Source organism: Heteronotia binoei, chromosome 3 (assembly GCF_032191835.1).
Source record: "Heteronotia binoei isolate CCM8104 ecotype False Entrance Well chromosome 3, APGP_CSIRO_Hbin_v1, whole genome shotgun sequence".
Taxonomy (NCBI): domain Eukaryota; kingdom Metazoa; phylum Chordata; class Lepidosauria; order Squamata; family Gekkonidae; genus Heteronotia; species Heteronotia binoei.
In genome coordinates, this window is record NC_083225.1 from 2,610,221 (window position 1) to 2,630,809 (window position 20,589).

Below are 20,589 nucleotides of genomic sequence, written 5' to 3' on the forward strand. Positions count from 1 at the left end.
TACAGGGAACACTGGTTGAGAGTTTCATTTTCCAACCTCCCCCCAGGAACAGGAATTTAGGGACATTCTGGGCTGCTATAGGAATTGGGAGAGACACTAAAATCACACCCTGTGGGCAGTATTGCTAATCTGGATCCAACCCTGCATCTGTGGAGAAATCTAAAAAATCAAATTATTAATAATCCACTCAACATTTCTTGGTGCTAGACGTAGTTTTCCAACTGTGTGCTATATGTTTCTTACCCATTATTTTCTACATCAGTCTCACCTTACCAGTTCTAATTCTTATAATCACAGGGAGAAACATTAATGGTCAACTCCTCTGGCCTGCGAAGGATAAGAGTATTCCTGAACATAGCTGGGAAAAGGACGGCAAAGAAATAAGATCTATTCACCAAAAAAGAGGGGTTTTTTTTTCTCAAGTCGCAGTCACTGATGGGGCATGTTGAAATGTTTTCAAAACTGAGACTTCCAGAAACAGTCTAATGCATTACCAGAGCAGTCCTAAGTAGATCTACCCATAGTAAGCCCATATTACTCAGTGGGGTTTAGTCCCAGGAAACTATTGAAACCTATGAGGATTAGCCATTGGGGGGGGAGGGGGGGAGGATATTGGATTTATATCCCGCCCTCCACTCCGAAGAGTCTCAGAGCGGCTCACAATCTCCTTTACCTTCCTCCCCCACAACAGACACCCTGTGAGGTGGGTGGGGCTGAGAGGGCTCTCACAGCAGCTGCCCTTTCAAGGACAACCTCTGCCAGAGCTCTGGCTAACCCAGGGCCATTCCAGCAGGTGCAAGTGCAGGAGTGGGGAATCAAACCCGGTTCTCCCAGATAAAAGTCCGCACACTTAATCAAGTGTCATGCAGGCTCCTTCTCATAAGGAGTCCCGGTTCTCCCAGATGAGAGCTATGGCTGACCCAAGGCCATTCCAGCAGATGCAAGTGCAGGAGTGGGGAATCAAACCCGGTTCTCCCAGATAAGAGTCCACACACTTAATCAAGTGTCATGCAGGCTCCTTCTCATGCGGAGTCCCGGTTCTCCCAGACAAGAGAGCTCTGGCTGACCCAAGGCCATTCCAGCAGGTGCAAGTGGAGGAGTGGGGAATCAAACCCGGTTCTCCCAGATAAGAGTCCACACACTTAATCAAGTGTCATGCAGGCTCCTTCTCATGAGGAGTCCCCAGCACTAGGAACAGGGCTTCAGTCCAAAAGCTCCATGGAGATGATTCCCCCCCCCCATACTTTACTTTCCTCAGTATTTTGTTTGTGTCATGAAAGCTTCCCTGCTTGATTAACCCTGTGGGCTCTGTGTCTAAGGGAAAGAAGCACATAGAGTTTAATATCTCAGTCTATACATGTATATGAACAGGATATGAATGAATAGTGGCACTGATTGACTGGAACAGTGTTGGAGCTCCATCCCCATTTGCCCTGAATGAATGAGGGTCGATTATTAAAGGGGGCTGGGCTACATGTCTGTGGATGTCTCTGGGAGGACTAGATGCAAGAGCTGAGGTATGAAATGGTCATGACCATGAGGTGTGAGAAGGTCAATTTAACACCTGGTCATGTCTTTCTGGGAATGCCTGCTCTTCACAGTTAAAAACAATATAAGCTGGTTTGAAATATTGACCATTTGTACATATCTGCCTGACAACTATCCCACTGTATTTCCAATTTATCTTGTATTTACTTTTATGCTTCTGGAGAGATCTTGCTGACCCGTTGTTTGGTTTTGTTTTGTCTGCAATAATAATTTAAAAATGGGAACAAAATACCTGATCATTAGATGGTTCCATTTACTACTGAACGTATTAAGAGCCAATTTGGTGTAGTGGTTAAGTGTGTGGACTCTTATCTGGGAGAACCACATTTGATTCCCCACTCCTCCACTTACAGCTGTTGCAATGGCCTTGGGTTAGCCACAGCTAGAGCAGGAGTTGTCCTTGAAAGGGCAGCTGCTGTGAGAGCCCTCTCAGCCCCACCCACCTTACAAGGTGTCTGTTGTGGGGGAGAAGATATAAGAGATTGTAAGCTGCTCTGAGTCTCTGATTCAGAGAGAAGGGCAGGGTATAAATCTGCAGTCATCTTCTTCTTAATATAGGTGAGTCAAAAGCCTTCCAGCATCTAATGTTCTCCATCTCCACTGCCTCTACTGAAACTGATAGTTATATACAATGGTGGCCAAACTGTGGCTTGGGAGCCACATGTGGCTCTTTCACACATATTGTGAGGCTCTTGAAGCCCCCACCGCCTCATTGGCTGGCTAGGAGAAGGTATTTAAATCACTTCTGCAAGCCAAGCCTGCTGGCAGCTTGGAGAATGCATTCAATGTTAAAGTGACTTTCTTTCTACCTCCCCTCCTCCATTTGTCTCCCTCCCTCCTTCTCTTGCAGCTCTCAAACATCTGATGTTCATGTCTTGAGGCTCTCAAGCATCTGAAGTTTATTTTATGTGGCTCTTACATTAAACAAGTTTGGCTACCCTGTTATATACAATTGAAAACAATGGCAAATGGATGGGGACAGATAACACTCTGAATTTATACCAGATTTTTAAACTTGAGAGAAGTGACTACATTTCTTCTTCCAGGCCTTTTCCTGAAACCAAATAAGATAAGGCCAATCCAAACCTAAAACACCATCCTTGTGTAACCACTCCTTTAACAAAGCAAATGTAGCTTTCTTGTACTACATCTTGATGTCAGGGTAGGGGGTTCTCTATCCGCCCTAGATATTAGATCACACCTTGTTTTGGCAATTACCCATAAGAAGCTTACTATTCCTGATCCTCTGTTCTACAGTCATTTAGGAATTTAGCAGCATGTTAATGAACTGTAAGAAATAATATCCAATGTTGAGCACATTAAAGTCAAAACACTGATGTCACACAATACTATTTACCCTTAAGCTATGTACAGATAATTTCCCACTTGTCCAGGCTGATGAATCACTATTAAAACAGGTGGATTTATTAAACCCTGAAAAACGAGTTCTTATGCTTCACATGTTTCCAAGTGGAGGTGCGATGCATCATCTGGCAACAACCAGCTTCACAAATGTGACGGGTTCATCGTATTTGAACGAACCTTAAGCATTGCTACCCCGTGCCATGGAGAAAGGCCTCTCTGCTCAGGGGTACAGCAAACAGCAGCATAACAGAACCAGATGGAATCAGGCGACTCAACCAAACCCATTCAGAAATATTTTTTCCCCATTCAGTCAATCAGAAATGAATCCTAACTTTAATATTTCTCAGTTGCTTTAAAGCCAAAGCCAAGCCAGTATGCCTCAGGATAAAAACTGATAACTTGTTCCATTACAAGTTCAGAAAACATTTTACAAGTCTTTTAAAAGATCTCAGACAGCTCTAGAGAGGGAAACTTCCCAGAAAACCATGGGGGGTGGGGGAGAGTGTTTCTGAAATGGTAGTTTCCCTGACTTGTCCTTAATCCCATGTTCAAACTGCTTCGTTCAGAGGACTAAAAATATAAAGCTTTTTTTAAAAAGCCCACCTCAAATTCCAAATCCTTAACTACATAAAAAATTGCATTCTTATCTGTGTTCCACAATGCATACTCAAGAACAGGGCTTTCTGATGATGATGATATTGGATTTATATCCCGCCCTCCACTCCAAATTTCAAGAGTCTCAGGGCGGCTCACAATTTCCCCCACACACAGACACTCTATTAGATGGCTGGGCTGAGAGGGCTCTCACAGCAGCTGCCCTTTCAAGGACAACCTCTGCCAGAGCTATGGCTAACCCAAGGCCATTCCAGCAGCTGCAAGTGGAGGTGTGGGGAATCAAACCTGGTTCTCCCAGATAAGAGTCTGCACATTTAACCACTACACCAGACTGGCTTTGAGCAGGAATGCAGTTCTAGCTTGCTTGCATTAGGGGTGTGTGGCCTAATATGCAAATTAGTTCCTGCTGGCCTTTTCCACAAAAAATCCCTGTGTGAAACAATGCTGGTGTCATGGGGTGTGGCCTAATATACAAATGAGTTTCTGCTGGGCTTTTCCTACACCCCCCCCCCCCCGAAAAAAGCCCTGCTCATGAATCACGTGTAAATATATGGTTTCTTTCACCCTATCAAGGAGAACAGGGTTGGGACAGAGGGAAGCTTTAACTTTCAAGAGGAAAGTGCGGTGAGGGAGGAATTGGGTAAAAGCAGCTTTATAATAGCTTTTTCCCAGCAAGGAAACAGAAGGGGAGGAAAGGGTTTGTTTATTTAATTGGTTATTTTTATCCCATTTTTATCTAGCAAAGCAAGACCAAAAAGGGCTTACAATACAAACAACAACCTAAAAATCATAATACAATAAAATACAGAAGCAGCGGCCGGGAGGCAGCGTATGATCGGCTGGAGGAAGTGCTAGTAGCAGCACAGATGTTCTTAGGCGGCAGCTCCATTTCAGGACTGAGCAGTGAAGGGGGTGGGGCTAAGGAGTTGAAGAAACTCAGTCCCTGATGGAACTGTCTCGTCCCCCTTAAAGCCCACCCCCCACCCCCTGTCCATAAGGCAATAAAGGTAAAGGTAGTCCCCTGTGCAAGCACCAGTTGTTTTTGACTCTGGGGTGACGTTGCTTTCACAACGTTTTCAGGGCAGACTTTTTACACGGTTTGCCATTGCCTTCCCCAGTCATCTACACTTTCCCCCCAGCAAGCTGGTAACTCATTTTACCGACCTTGGAAGGATGGAAGGCTGAGTCAACCTTGGGCCAGCTACCTGAATCCAGCTTACGCCAGAATCAAACTCAGCTCGTGAGCAGAGAGTTCAGACTGCAGTACTGCTGCTTTACCACTCTACGCCATGAGGCTCTTTTTCCATAAGGCAATGCCAGCAGCTAAATTTACAAAAAACATTATTTAAAATGAAGCTGACCCCTGTAAGGGCAGATGACTTTTCAATCAAAAGTGTTTCAACTACTTCAAATATTGACTTCAAACTATTACGCCAACAAAGCAGGAGTTAAGTTGCACCCCTTTAAGACCAACAAACTTTTATTCAGAATCTCAGCTTTCGAGTGCATGCACAATTCGTCAGTACTGTACCTCATTCCTCGTCTGAAGAAGTGTGCATGCACATGAAAGCTGACATTCTGAATGAAAGTTTGTTGTTCTTAAAGGTAGAACTTGACTCCTGCTCTGTTCTTCTGCTTCAGACCAACCCGGCTGCACACCTGGATTTATTACTCCAACAGGGACAGGATACTTCCCGCAAATGCCCTGGTTCACCTGCCTCATTTACCGATGAACCTGTCCGAGCAAAAGCAAAAGCAAAAGACGCTGTTAAATAAAGGCAACCATCTCGTGCTCTGTACCCAGCACCTGGCCTTCAGAGGTACAGGGCCTCCTGACAGGGAGTTTCCAATTAATTATCATGACTAAAGTTAACTGAGAACAAGCCCTGGAAAGTTTCTGCCTTCCCCTTTAAAACAACAACAACAAATGATACATTTATCAACACACTTTCGGAACTCTGGAGGAGAACATTAATAACACAAAACGAAGTAAAACAGCATCTTAATTAGCTGCTGTCAACATCAGTGCCACTAGAAATTTATGGTCTGTAAATGTATTCCCTTTCCTCTGTGCCGGGCTGACTACTGAGCAAATTCAATAGTATCCCAAAGTTCTAATACATATTTTATAAATTTGTCTTGTTTTCTCTGTGTCATCTTTGCTCCCCTTCAACTAAATGAGAGCCAGTTTGGCGTAGTGGTTAAGTGTGTGGACTCTTATCTGGGAGAACCAGGTTTGATCCCCCACTCCTCCATTTGCACCTGCTGGAATGGCCTTGGGTTAGCAAGAGCTATTGCAGGAGTTGTCCTTGAAAGGGCAGCTGCTGTGAGAGCCTGCTCAGCCCCACCCACCTCACAAGGTGTCTGTTGTGGGGGGGAGAAGATATAGGGGATTGTAAGCCACTCTGAGTCTCTGATTTAGAGAGAAGAGCGGGGTATAAATCTGCTGTCTTCTTCTTTAGCTTTTTCTTATGGAAGGAGGCTCCAACCACTTGGACATTTTAGTTGCCTTCTTGTTGCAGTCAGGGCTTTTTTTAGTAGCAGAAACTCTTTTGCATATTAGGCCACACGCCTCTGATGTAGCCAATCCTCCAGGAGCTTACAGGGCTCTTAATATTAGTTTTAGGATTAGCTACATCTGGGGGGTGCAGCCTAATATACAAAGGAGTTCCTGCTACAAAAAAACCCTGGTTGTAGTTGCAGAAAGCTATGGAATATGGTTTTTGAGGTGGGATGCCCACCAACCCTCGTGGCACACTGAAAGTGACCGTACCGCAGAACTTATAAATAGCATTACACTTAGAAGACAATGACATTGGATTTATATTCCGCCCTCCACTCTGAATCTCAGAGCGGCTCACAATCTCCTTTATCTTCCTCCTCGACAACAGACACCCTGTGAGGTGGGTGGGGCTGAGAGGGGTCTCACAGCAGCTGCCCTTTCAAGGACAACCTCTGCCAGAACTATGGCTGACCCAAGGCCATTCCAGCAGCTGCAAGTGGAGGAGTGGGGAATCAAACCCAGTTCTCCCAAATAAGAATCCACATACTGAACCACTACACCAAACTGGCTCCACTTACTTACAACAACTGAACAGATTATTTAGGCTCAGGATAACAGGAAATCAGATTGTCATCATGTGGCTCTAGTCCAGTCATGGTATTTTCAGGGACTTCTTACTAACTGCTGCCAACATGCTACAACTAAGCCGCAAGCATACGCAGGTGTTGCCCAGCGTTCTTCCACAGCTCTGCTCTTCTGGTTCATACTTCAGTTCCTATCCAAAGACACTGAACCCACACAGACAAAACCCTACCATAAATTTGAACGGCAAGGGAAGTGTGCAGCCTTGTCACTCTGAGGTCCTGAAAAATTAATCAATTCTGAGATCTGAGAGGCAAAAAGTGGGACAGTTTCTTGAAGAAAGGAAATGTGTTTTGGCTAGCACTATAATTTTTATAGCCACTTTGGAATGGAATGTATCTATTGCTTACACCATGTGGAAAGAGTTGTTGTACCTGCAAATAAATAGCCTACCACTTCCCCAAAAGTGCTTTAAAAAGCACACTCATTCCTCATATGGGTATGAAAGACTGCAGTCACACACGCTATATAATGCACTTTCAACCCACTTTCAATGCACTTTCCAATTGGGTTTTGCCAGTTCACACAGTAAAATCCAGTTGGAAAGTGCACTGAAAGTGAATTGAAAGTGCATTATTAAGTCTGTGTGATCGCAGTCAAAATCTATTTTTCCCTTCTGAGAATTATCTCAGTAAGCAGCCTTGTAAAAATGCTTGGGCTGGGATCACTGTTAGGGTTTAGATATACGATTAGCAGAGTAACATGGAGAGAACCACAAAATAACAGCCAGGCACACAGTTTAGCTTAAGAATAAAGTAGTTTACTTTACTAATGAGGAAAGGGATGAGTGGGATTTCTAGAAAACAAAGAAAGGATTCCATATCCTATCTAGCTTCTAAGCTACATCTCAACTCTCTCAAGTCTTAACTTCAACTGCATGGAGATCTAAGGGCTTAACACAAAGGGCAATAAAAGTTACCATATGCTCTCCCCTAGACCACCACCCAAATATATGGATTAGCCTATTAGGGTTCTCCCTCAATGGTCACTATGCATATTGATACCTAGTCTTGGCGGGAAGTATGTGCAAACATTCTCATTGGCTCTACCAATCTCACTGGCTAAACATCAGCATGCATATACAAACAACTCATGACAACAGAAAGTGAAATTGCATCAAAAACCCAACAATCATACACACTAAATAATGCACTTTCAATGGACTTTACAACAGGATTTTACTGTGTGAACTTGCAAAATCCAGTTGGACAGTGCATTGAAAGTGCATTATTCAGTGTGCGTGATCACAGTCTTTGAGCGTCTATGCAATCCTTTCAGTAGTTCAAGAAATACAGAAGGAAAATGGCACATCAAATGTATAAAGCACATTTATGCTATTTATCATTTTATTCCAGTTTTGATCATTAGACATCAGATGTACTTTCAAACATATAATTCAATTCAATCTATTTGCTGGAGTGTCAGAGCTAAACTGCCACTCATTTGCCACTTATTGTAGTTTTTTTTGCCGGGGGAGGGAAGGGGCAGAGAATCCAAAGGAATACATTTCATAGTTCTCTTGGGAGACTATAATAGCACCAGTTCAAACAGACTGGGGAAAAACAAATGCTTGCTCTCACAAGTCTGAGAACTACAACATCTTTAAAACCAATAAAGCTTAATTCTAGGAATAAGCTTTCGTGTGCATGCACACTTCAAAGTCTCTAAAGAAGTGTGCATGCACACAAAAGCTTATACCTAGAATTAAACTTTGTTCGTCTCAGAGGTGCCATTGGACTTTAGCTTTGTTTTGTTGTTTCAGACCAACACAGCTATCCACCTGAGGCCTGAGAACAGATCAGCAGTTAGTCTCCTGAAGAGGAGGTGGAATTCTAGCAGGAGCTCCTTTGCATATTAGGCCACACACCCCTGATGTAGCCAATCCTCCAAGAGCTTACAAGGCTCTTTTTTGTAAGCTCCTGGAGGAGTGGCTGCATCAGGGGTGTGTGGCCTAATATTCAAATGAGCTCCTGATAGAATTCCACCCCTACTTCTGAAGATCACGACATAAAGAAACGGAATGCCAAAATCAGGGGTGGCCAAACTGTGGCTCAGGAGCCACATGTGGCTCTTTCAAACATATTGTGTGGCTCCCGGAGGTTGAGGCTTTTGTAATTTTGTAATGTAGGCTTACACTCAAGTAAGTGTGCTTAGCAATGGGACTTCAGTCAGCCTCTGAGTGCTGACCCATAAGTAGGTGACTATTTCTGCCATGTGTGAAGTGGGGAAGGAGGGAGAAATAGGCAGGCACTCAAGCTCTCCTCCTCTGCCACAGAGGTCGCCCAGGGTCCTAGAGTTGGGAATGAGAGCACAAGAGTCAAGGGAGCTACTGGAAAGAGAGATGAAATTAAGGAGGGTTACTCAGGGTTCCCCCTTAGCTTCATAGCTCTTGTAGGGGCTGTATTTGCTAACCTTGGTGTCAAGGCAAAAAGAGATGCATAAGGATGCAAATGGTGGCCAGTGATTTATATGGTACATGTGTGTTTCCTTCTCCCACTGGTGCCAAAAAATAACTCCCTAACCTTTTCCTATGCTGGTCTTATGTTATTCCCAGCTTTTTTTTTTTTAAGTCTTCTACTAGCATGGTTGTGTTGTCAAATACATACATCCGTATTTTATTATTCTGGGCTAAGAAAGTATAAAGAATTTTAATAAAGATGTGTGATATTTGTTCATATCTCACGAGTTTCAAACATCTGACATTTTTTTTGAGCAGCTCTTACACTAAGTAAATTTGGCCACCTGTGACCTAAACATTTTCAATGTCTCCTTGTCTAAAAAAAGACACAGCATACTCCCCCCCCCCATCCCCACAGCACACATGCTTTGACACAACCTTCAGGCAGGATTCTCTTGACTGACAGAAGGAAAAGCAAGAAGCCAAGATTCTAAGCCAATGCTGACCCCAAGTGGCGAGCAGCAGCAGAAGCTCAAAGGCTGAGATTAAAAGAAAAGAGAACTGCTGCAGGCACTTGATGCGTTAAAGAAAACAGCATAAGCTTGGAAAAAAACAGTGAAGACTCCTCTTGCATTCTATAGAATTCTTCAGGGCAGATGTTCAAATAAAAAAGTGAGGGGAGGGAGAGATGAAGACAAGGGGGAAAATGCTTCCGGACGCAGAGAAAAGCCCTAAAATCTGCAGCTTATAATGGCCTTAAAATTGCAGGCGTTGGATGGTGTTGGTACAAAACAGATTTCAAACTGCATTTATCTATTTATGTAATAAACAAAACGGTTTTATTTGTGACAGCTGTGAACCTAGTAAACAGCGCAGGTTTTTTGTAGAAAATGCCCAGCAGGAACTCATTTGCCTATTAGACCACGCCCCCTGACATTACCATTGTTTTGCGCAGGGCTTTATTGATAGGAAAAGCTCAGCAAGAACATATTTGCATATTAGACCACACCCTCTGATGCCACGTCAGTTGGAAGGTCAAGGGTTGAACCTGGAAGGTCAAGGGTTGAACCTGGGATTAGTACCACATGCAAAACATATTCTGAACAATACTTGGTCCAAATCAGCAGTATTTGCTTGCTTGTCCAACCTGATTTCCTTTGGAGACTCTGCTTTGCAGGAAAACCCCTCGACAGGTTGCAGAGGTACTCAAAACACAACAATCAAAGCTAGAAGGTGCTTTGCTAGGGCTCATAATTGTCTGAGTGTAGAAATGCCATTATGGGTAATCATTTAATCTTTCTATGATGTAACCTGCCCTGAGCCTGCTTTACTGGAAGGACGGGCTACAACTGGGGTGGCCAAACTTGCTTAACAGAAGAACCTCATAAAATAAACATCAGATGTTTGAGAGCCACAAGGAAGGGAGGGAGGCAAATAAAGGGGGAGAGCTGGAAAGAAAGCAACTTTAACTTTAAATGCATTCTCCAAACCACCAAGCTTGGCTTGGAGAAGTGAATTAAAGAGACAAATGCCTTCTCCAAGCCAGCCAAAAGGACAGTAGGGGCTTTGAGGGCCACAAAGTACATGAGAAAAAGCCACACGTGGTTCCCGGGCCACAGTTCGGCCACCCTGGGCTATAAATTGAATAAGATAAAGTAAATAAATACTAAATCTTTGCTCTCGCCAAGTGGAACATCAGAACCCCTGGATAGCAGGGCTGCCACTTCTGGGTTGGGAAATACCTGGAGATTCTTTGGGTGGGGTTTGGAAAGGCAAGGGACCCAACTCTGAACAAGAAATAATGCTCTAGCTACTGACTGCAGCCCCGTGGTGCAGAGGGGTAAAGCTGCAGTCGAAGCTCTGCTCACAACCTGAGTTCAATTCCGGCAGAAGCTGGTTTCAGGTAGCCGGCTCCAGGTTGACTCAGCCTTCCATCCTTCTGAGGTCGGAAAAATGAGCACCCAGCTTGCTGGGGGGAAAGTGTAGATGACTGGGGAAGGCAATGGCAAACCACCTCGTTAAAAAGTCTGCTGTGAAAATGTTGTAGTGGGACATCACCCCAGAGTTGGAAATAACTGGTGCTTGCACAGGGGACTTACCTTTACCTTTTTTATACTGACTGCAGTGGGCATATACATCATACTTCCCTTGAAACAATACCTTTTAAAATACATATTGACAAACAAACCTCCATCAGGCTTTTCAGCTGAGATTTGTAATCATTCAGTTCTTCAGTTAATAGCTCCTTTTTCACCTGCAGCTCATTTAGTTCTTTTTTTAATGGATGCACGGCTTCATAGAATCTAATCTGCAAAACACAAGTAAAGTCAAACAAGGTTATAATTCTTCACAGTAAGGAAAAAATGACAAGCATTTCACACCTTTCTACCTGCCTTGCCTTCCCTTAAATTGTGAGTTTTAGGCACTGGTTTGTCTTTCTAAAAGCTAAGTGTATTTGTTAAAAAATAATGCACCCATGAAATAAGCTGCTGAAGTCCTGCCAAGAATGCAGAAATCTCAAATACACAAGAACTACTGAATAGGTAACCTACCACTGTGTTACAAAGCATCAGATGTATAAAACATGTTAGGTAACAGGAATGCTTTACTTATATAGTTCATTTTTACCCTATCCTTCCTCTCAGGAGGTTTGGATGGAGTACATTTTTCTGCACTCCACTATTTTATCCTCACACCAACCCTGAAAGATAATTTAAGCTGAGAGAGGGAGTGGCTAGCCCAAGGTCATCCAGCGAGCTAAGTGGCACTCTGACCCCATCCCTCAGGTTCTAGTCCAATGCAACGTATCATATTGAGAAATAATAATGTGAACTGACAGTGGTACTGTTTCATGTCTTTTAACTTCTAAATGTTTTTAGTAAAAAAAATAAATACACATTATTTATCTACCTTCCTAATATTAAGCATTTAATAACTATTTCTCCATTCCTAAACTAGGGATTTCCAAATTCTTTTACAAATTACAGACATCATGGTCAGTGGATGTCCATCTGTGAGATGCAACAGTATTTTTTAAAGATAACAATTATAACAGGTTTCAAAGTGGCTTTCTCCATCATCAAGGAACATTTTATAATCCCAGTAGCTGTTCACTGTACAATGACATCAAATTACATTGCTCACAAGTTTCCCAGTTAGGGACATGAAAACATATTTGCTCTACTGATATCTCTAGTGATGGTGCCTCCAAAAACTAGACTGCTTACAGAATACAAAATGCCCAGTGGCACCTTTAAGACCAACAAAGTTTTAATTCTGGGTATAAGCTTTTGTGTGCATGCATACTTCTTCAAATTCATCGGGTATCTGATAAAGTCTGCATGACCATGAAAGCATATACCCAGAATAAATTCTGTCAGTCTTAAAGGTGCCACTGGACTCAAGCTTTGTTCTGTGGCTTCAGACCAACATGGCTACCCACTAGAACAGGGGTGTCAAACTTATTTGTTGCAAGGGCCAGATCTGACACGAATGGGACTTTGTGGGGCCAGGCCATGCGTGTCGTAACATCTAATGCCAAGTAGTGGAGATATAAACTTTATAAAGGACATGGACAAACACAATTAAAGATTTTAAAAAACCCTTAAAACATGCTTAAAATATTAGCACTCTTGCAATATTTTGTTTATTTAACAGTCCCTGATAACTGACAGCTCTTGCTCTGAGGAGCCTCAGCCAGCAGAAGGAAGAGAGGCTTGGTTCAGTAGCTCTGCTGTGCAATTCAGAGAGCCTGACAAAGCAGCTCTCCTTCCCCAAGGGAGAGGAGCCTCAGCCAATGGAGAAAACAGAAGCTTTGCTCCATAGCTCCTGCGCAACTGAGTAAGCCTGGCAAAAGAAGGAAGCAAGAGAGAGAAAGAAACAGATGGCAGCCAGTTGCTTGGGGGCCTGATCCAGCCCTTGGGCCACATGCTTGACACTCCTGTACTAGAATGTTGCACAGATCATCTTGTAAAGTGAAGCCACTCACAGAATCAGTTACCTACTACAGCTTAGCTTTTAACAGATACTAACAGTGCCATCCTAAGCAAAGCTATACACTTTTAAGTCAACATGCCTAGAAAGATGTACCTATTCTTACAGTGGCTCTGTAAACAACCGAGGAAATCATTGTTGCTTGCCCATCTGAAAAGATGTTATATTAAGTATGAGGATTACATCATCACATTGCTCCAGAAACTGCTGTCATCCACAGAACTATCCCAGAAAGCAGGATTACTCTGCCTTGTATCTCAGAGTTTAAGTTATAGATCTCATTGCAACAACAGTACTTACAGACACATATTCAGGAAGTGAAAGCTCATCTTCGGGAAGGGATCTGAGTTTGGAGTAGCGTTCCTCAGTCAATTCAAGGTCACGTAAGTTGCGACGAATGTCTCCTGCCCGCTCTCTTAACTGATGATTAGTCTCCTCTAGGTGCTTCTGATGCAGCAAGATGGTTTCCATCTCCTGTTTCATTAATTCCTGATGTTTTCTATGGGAAGGATAAAGATATTATTTGCAGCAGATTTCTGCATGGAACCCACAGATAAAAGATACAATTCTTCAATTAGAAAACTGTATTTCACAATCTGTAAACATGAATAACTACCCAGCTCATTAAGACAGGCAGAGCTAGTGATGTTTATTAAATAGATATGATTACTCAGCTGTATTTCCTGACTGCTTTGTGGACTACTTCAGTATTTAAAAAATGCGAATCAAACTACAAAACATAATAATAAAAGAATAAAGTCAGCATTTACTATGCATAAAAAAATTAATCTATTAGTCTGAGCAATTTACTTTTTGGTCAGACACAGCATTGGCCTGAATGTTCATAGCTGCCAATACATAAACAGAAGCTATGTGAATTACATGGGGGGGAGGGTTCTACATCAGGTATCAATTATTTTATCTGCCTCTGAGCTCAAATTTAAGTGAGTTAAAATAGGTGCAAAAAATACAAAAACTGGAATAGCTGCTTTGCCCATTACAGGCATCATAATTTTATTTTAACTGGAATAGCTGTTTTATTTTAACTGGAATAGCTGCTTTGCCCATTACAGGCATCATAATTTTATTTTAAAAAGCCAGCACAAAAGAGCTTCAACTAACTGACAGAGTGAGTAAGGTCTTACATTCACCTTTACTGGGATAACGTAATCCAGGGGATGCAGTTTTCAACAATTTAATGTATTTTTTTTTATAATGAAGAAGCACTCTGCACAACTTGAAGACTCAGGTCTAGAATTTTCAAAATCAGTCACACCAATGGAGACACTTTTAGCATTTCAGTAGAAACACAATGCCAAACCAGAAATAAGTTCAGTACTCATATACTGTGTCCCTCCTCTTCATGGACTCAAAAACAGTGAAACCCATGAACTATGGTTAATGCTTCTACTCCACCAAACCTGAGATGTGGGTTTTCCAGAAAAATTAGAATTGGAAAATTTTCCAGAAAATTATCTGATGCCCTAGACAGAGTGTGATCTGATTTAGCATGCTTATTTTAAACTTATGTTCAAACAAATTGTAGTAAGCCAAAAAGGAGGGCAGCACCAATACAGAGTCCAGGAAGAGATGAAAAAAGGTGCAGTTGGAAAATATGTATAGTTACAGGTCCCTAGCCATTCTGCGTGCTACTTTGTAGATCAGCAATCTCTCTGTAAACTGCAATTTTTACATGTAGTTGCTGCTACTTTATATCCCGTACCTCAGTTCACATATCAATTAAACATGCATGTACTCTTTCACACAATTCCTAGGGACAGGGTGTGGGGGGTTTTTTTAGAAGGAACGCACAGGAACACAGTTTGGATTGGATTGGCATTGGGGTGTGGCCTAATATGCAAATGAGTTACTGCTGAGATTTTTCTACAAAAAAACTGGGAAACAATGGTGATGTCAGGAGTGTGGTCTAATATGCAAACGAGTTCCTGCTGGGATTTTTCGACAAAAAAACCTCTGCCTAGGGATACTTTCTTAACAAGAACAATGCCAAAGCACTGCTCAGAATCACATTTGACTTAATGTTTTTATTCTTTCACACTACAAAGACTCTGGGTAACCTAAACCTGCCTAGAAGGCAAATTAGAACCTGGAGCTTACTATGAATAATTCAATATTGTGATTACATTAACTATAAAACATTATCCTGTCAAAAACCTCACAGGATCAAGTTCCTGTAACATATGTTTGCTCCCACCATATGTTTTATTGACCTCAGCACAAGCACCCACGTGTACACCAGAACCTATTCAGATGTCCGCAACCATTAAATTATGATTTGAAACACAAGCACATGACTTTATACAAAGTTTTCTTAAAAGACTGATAGCCTGCTATTCTTTATCTCTACTTCTGAATGTAGAACACACGGGTCCCAATTCCTTTCTCTTCATACCGAGCGTCTTCCTGCTGTAATGCCAGTTGGCTATCTAGTCGCAAAGACAGAAGCTGCTTTTCGTGGAGGGCATCGTTAAGCCTTTCTTCCAGTTCTTCAATCTAAAAGCAAATAATTAAACAACAGAAAACAAATCAGAATTTATTGAAGTGAATTCTGCAGAACATAAGAGAAGCCATGTTGGAACAGGCCAACGGCCCATCCAGTCCAACACTGTGTCACACAGTGGCAAAAAATTTTATATATACACACACACTGTGGCTAATAGCCACTGATGGACCTGTGCTCCATATTTTTATCTAAACCCCTCTTGAAGGTGGCTATACTTGTGGCCGCCACCACCTCCTGTGGCAGAGCCCACAACTCTGTGACTTTTCCTAATATATAAGTCAGGGATGGTGAAACTGCAGCTCATGAGCCACATGTGGCTCTTTCACACATATTGTGTGGCCCTCGAAGCTCCCATCACCCTGTCGGCCAGCTTGGAGAAGGCATCTGTCTCATAAGATAACTGGGTAGCAAACCAACCTATTGTGGTGAAGGATTGGGCACAGAGTGGATGTCTGGCCTAGGGATCCCAGTGCTCATGGGGAGGGGGAGGTATGACGGTGGGAGCAGACGGAACTACAGGGGAAGGAGGCAGAGACAAAACAGTGCTCGGCCCCCTTCCAGTCTGCGTCCCATCCCGAGGGTGGCAGGTAGTGGGGCCAAGAGGGAATGCCAGTCTCCGTCATTGGTGTTATGTAACGCCAGGTCCATAAACAATAAGACCTCAATCCTTAGAGATTACCTGCTTAAGCAGGATATGGACCTGGCTTGCGTGACCGAGACCTGGGTGCGGGATGGAGAGACGGTGGCTCTCTCCCAGATGGCGCCCCCAGGCTACTCGGTCTTTCACCAATCACGGACAACTGGCCGGGGGGGAGGGGTGGCGCTATTCATACGGGAGGGTTACTCCTTCAGGGCTCTCCCGGCCCCAACGATCGAGGGCCTGGAATGTGCCGGTCTGGCATGGGAGGTGGGGGAGGGGTTGGCGATTTGGCTGGTGTACCGTCCGCCAAACGCACCAGCCAACGCCTTACCAGCCCTGATGGAGGCGGTGGCGGGCTGGGCGTTGGAGTTCCCAAGGCTTATGGTCTTGGGTGACTTCAACGTCCATGTAGACGACGCGGCCTCCAATCAGGCGCTGGACCTGGTGTCTTCCATGGCGACACTGGGACTCTCCCAATTTGTTACCACCCCCACGCATCAGGCCGGACACATGTTGGACTTGATCTTTGCGTCCGGGATTTTGGTGGACGGTATCGCAGTAGAAGCGGTGCCATGGTCGGACCACCTAGCCCTCAAGGCCCGTGTGGGTGCGCCGCCTCAACCCTGTATGGGCGGCGAGCCTATTTTGGCTCGCCCGCGGAGTCTGATGGACCCTGAGCGGTTCCAAAGGGCTCTGCGGGACCCCTGGCCCCCTAGCAATTCCCTTGATGACCTGGTAGAGACCTGGCATGACAGGCTATCCAGAGCCATCAACGAGATTGCACCCCGGCGCCCTCTGCGCCCCCGTAGCAGGCTGGCCCCTTGGTACACCTTGGAGCTTCGCCAGCTGAAACAGGGGCTCAGACGACTAGAGAGACGGTGGCGGCATACTCGTGACGAAGCGACAAGAACATCCTATAGAACGTTTATGAAGTCTTATGAGATGGCAGTCAAAGCCGCAAAGAAAGATTACTTTGCGGCCAGGATTGCATCTGCAAATTCGCGCCCGGCACAATTATTTAAGATAATTGAAAATTTGACCAATCTGCCCCAGGGCAGACCAAATATGAGAGAATTGGAAATAGGCTGTGAGGCTTTTGCGAAATTTTTTGCAGATAAAATCTTGTCACTCCGCCAGGACTTTCCTGCCACATTGGATGCAGAACAAGAACCCGGGGCTCCGTGCCTGTCTTCTGAAGTTATCCTGGATCACTTCGACGCGCTCAGTCTTGGGGAAGTCGATGAAATTCTCTCAACTGCACGCTCTACAACCTGTGATCTCGACCCATGCCCCTCATGGCTAATTAAATCTTGCCAGAGGGAGCTTAGATATCCTATACGGGATATCATAAATAGATCCCTCTTGGAAGGGCAATTCCCAACATCTTTGAAAGAGGCTATGGTCCGCCCTCTCTTAAAAAAGAGTACAGCAGACCCGGCCGAATTGGCGAATTATCGACCGGTCTCGAACCTACCATTTTTAGGTAAGGTTTTAGAGAGGGCAGTAGCGTCGCAGTTGCAGGGCTTTTTGGATGACACTTCCGCCTTAGACCCCTACCAGTCCGGCTTTCGTCCGGGTCATGGGACGGAGACAGTGCTGGTCGCCTTGATGGATGACCTCCAGCGGCATCTGGATCGAGGCGGCGTGGCGGTGCTGATGTTGTTAGATCTGTCGGCCGCGTTCGATACGGTCGACCATCAGCTACTGGCCCGCCGGCTCGCCGACACAGGGATAAGGGGGTTGGCTTTACAGTGGCTTTCCTCCTTCCTTGATGGACGGGGACAAAGGGTGGCAATTGGGGGGGAGCTGTCCCGGAGGCACCCCCTAGTGTGTGGGGTGCCACAAGGGGCAGTTCTCTCTCCGATGTTATTTAACATCTACATGCGCCCCCTTGCCCAGATTGCCCGGAGGTTTGGGCTTGGGTGCCATCAATATGCAGATGACACCCAGCTCTATCTATTAATGGACGGCCGACCTGACTCCGTCCCAGAAAGCCTGGACCTAGCATTGCAAGCCGTGGCAGGTTGGCTCAGACTGAGCGGGCTGAAGTTGAATCCAACGAAGACAGAGGTCCTTTGCTTGGGTCGCGGTGCCCTGGGAAGGGAAATCCCCTTGCCGATTTTTGACGGTGTGCTGCTGAAAGCGGCACATAGGGTCAAGAGCTTGGGGGTTCTTCTGGAGCCTTCACTATCAATGGAGGCACAGATAGCAGCCGCTGCCAAGTCCGCGTTCTTTCATCTCCGACGGGCGAAGCAGTTGGCCCCCTTCCTAGAGCGCCGTGACCTAGCAACGGTGATCCATGCTACGGTCACCTCGAGACTGGATTACTGCAACGCTCTCTACATGGGGCTGCCCCTGTGCCGAACTCGGCGGCTGCAGCTGGTGCAGAACGCGGCGGCTAGGCTGTTGTTGGGACTCCCAAGATGGGAGCACATACAGCCGGGGCTGCGCGAACTGCACTGGCTGCCAGTGGGATACCGAGTTCGTTACAAGGTGCTGGTTATCACCTTTAAAGCCCTATATGGCCGAGGACCTGCCTACCTGAAGGACCGTCTCTCCCCATATGAGCCCCAAAGAGCATTGCGGTCGGCTGGAAAAAACCAGCTGACCGTCCCTGGGCCAAGGGAGGCCAGATTGAAGGCCACCCGAGATAGGGCCTTCTCTATTGCTGCTCCACTGCTGTGGAATCAACTCCCGGTAGAGGTGCGGGCCCTGCGGAGTTTGGAACAGTTCCGCGGGGCCTGTAAGACCCACCTCTATAAACTAGCCTTCAACCAATGATAAACTAGGAAATGCCTCTAAAAAAGTGCTCTTGGTTACTGAATTTTATGGAATTATTGAAGATCGAATGTTTTAGCACCATTGTAATTTGTAAATTTTAACTTGTAATTTGTCTTAACTTGGATTTTATTTGCAATTTATGTAATCTGATGTATAATGTATTTTATGTTGTAAGCCGCCCTGAGCCTGCTTTGGCGGGGAGGGCGGGATAGAAATTAAAAGTTATTATTATTATTATTATTATTATTATTAAATCACTTCTCCAAGGCAGTCAGTAGCTTGGAGAATGCATTTAAAGTTAAAGTTGTTATCTTTCCACTTCTCCTTCCCCCATCTATTTTCCTTCTGGCTCTCAAACATCTGACATTTATTCTGCATGGCTCTTACATGAAGCAAATTTGGCCACCCTGATATAAGTCATTGCTATCACCTGCCTTAGCTTTCATACTGTAGAGACCTCATCTGAATTTCAAATCATTTTTATGCTGACTCTGTCTTTCACACACACACCCTACCATAAAAATGTATGCTTCCTGCTGAACTGCCCTGTGGAAGCCACAAAATACAACCAGCTGGAACTCAAGTAGCTATTTTAGGTAGAGTGAAGACTTGTAGTTTTCCCCTAGTGGAACTTGTGACTTCAATCAGCAGATATCCATACCATCCCTGACTGGGCAGAAAAGTGACATATAAATGCTGTAAAGAAAAATGTAATATAAGCTACTTTAGAAACATCATTGGTTTCAAAGAAGTTTGCCTGTAGGAGGGAGTTAGGGTTGCCACACCCCTGCTGGGTACAAGGGAACCTCCACTTTTGCAGGGCACTTCCCTGCCACTGGTCAGCTAACTGGAGGGAGGAAATCCCACCCCCAACCAGTGCAAAAGGTGATGTCATGACATCACCCAGAAGTGACACCATCACATGGCGGACAGTGCACAGTGATGCTCTAGTTTTTGGGCAAAACTCTGTGGTAAAGTCGGTTACAAACCAAAGATTTGCCCTGAGCTAGATAGCCCTGGCAAGTCCAGTCTCATCAGATCTGGAAAGTACATGGATGGGAGGCCTCCTTGGAATACCAGGAGTTAAGAGGCGGGGGAAGGCTTTATTCAGCCACCTCCCTAAATATCCTCCAGCCACCCAGTAGGTGTCAGTCATCAGAGGTCACCATGACTTCCAGGTGTACAAACTCATACATGCATGCGCACACACACAAACACAACCCCCCTTTTTTGTTAAAAAACCCCCCATAAACTATAAGAGCTTTGCCCAAAAACTAGAACATCAGCTCCCAACATCAGTGATGTGATAACAGCACTTCCATGTAATGTCATTGCAATGTGACAGCTGCCAGGTAGGACTTGGCAACCCCAAGGGAGACTTCTTTTAGAGAAGCAAAAATTCAGGTATTCTTTGGCAGTTGTCAAGCATGGTGAAATTCCATTGTTAATTCATTGCTTTATGGTCCTGCCTAACCTGGTCTGCGAAATATCACGGAGGATCTAACTTAGTTAGTTTGTTATTCTTTCCCTCCCCCCCTTCTTGCTTTATGGCTTGTAATTAGAAGTAGTGAGAATAGAAA

General features: G+C 44.5%; 1 protein-coding gene across 1 annotated transcript in view; it reads right to left on the reverse strand.

Moving 5' to 3' along the window:
- Window positions 1–20,589, reverse strand: part of PIBF1 (progesterone immunomodulatory binding factor 1) — a 210,365-nt gene that overhangs the window by 184,462 nt on the left and 5,314 nt on the right. Inside the window, exons 3-5 of the mRNA XM_060233537.1 lie at window positions 15,478–15,578; window positions 13,365–13,563; window positions 11,260–11,379 (exon numbers count right to left, since the gene is read on the reverse strand). Coding sequence (XP_060089520.1) covers window positions 11,260–11,379; window positions 13,365–13,563; window positions 15,478–15,578 — 420 coding nt within the window. The remainder of the gene's footprint in view (window positions 1–11,259; window positions 11,380–13,364; window positions 13,564–15,477; window positions 15,579–20,589) is intronic.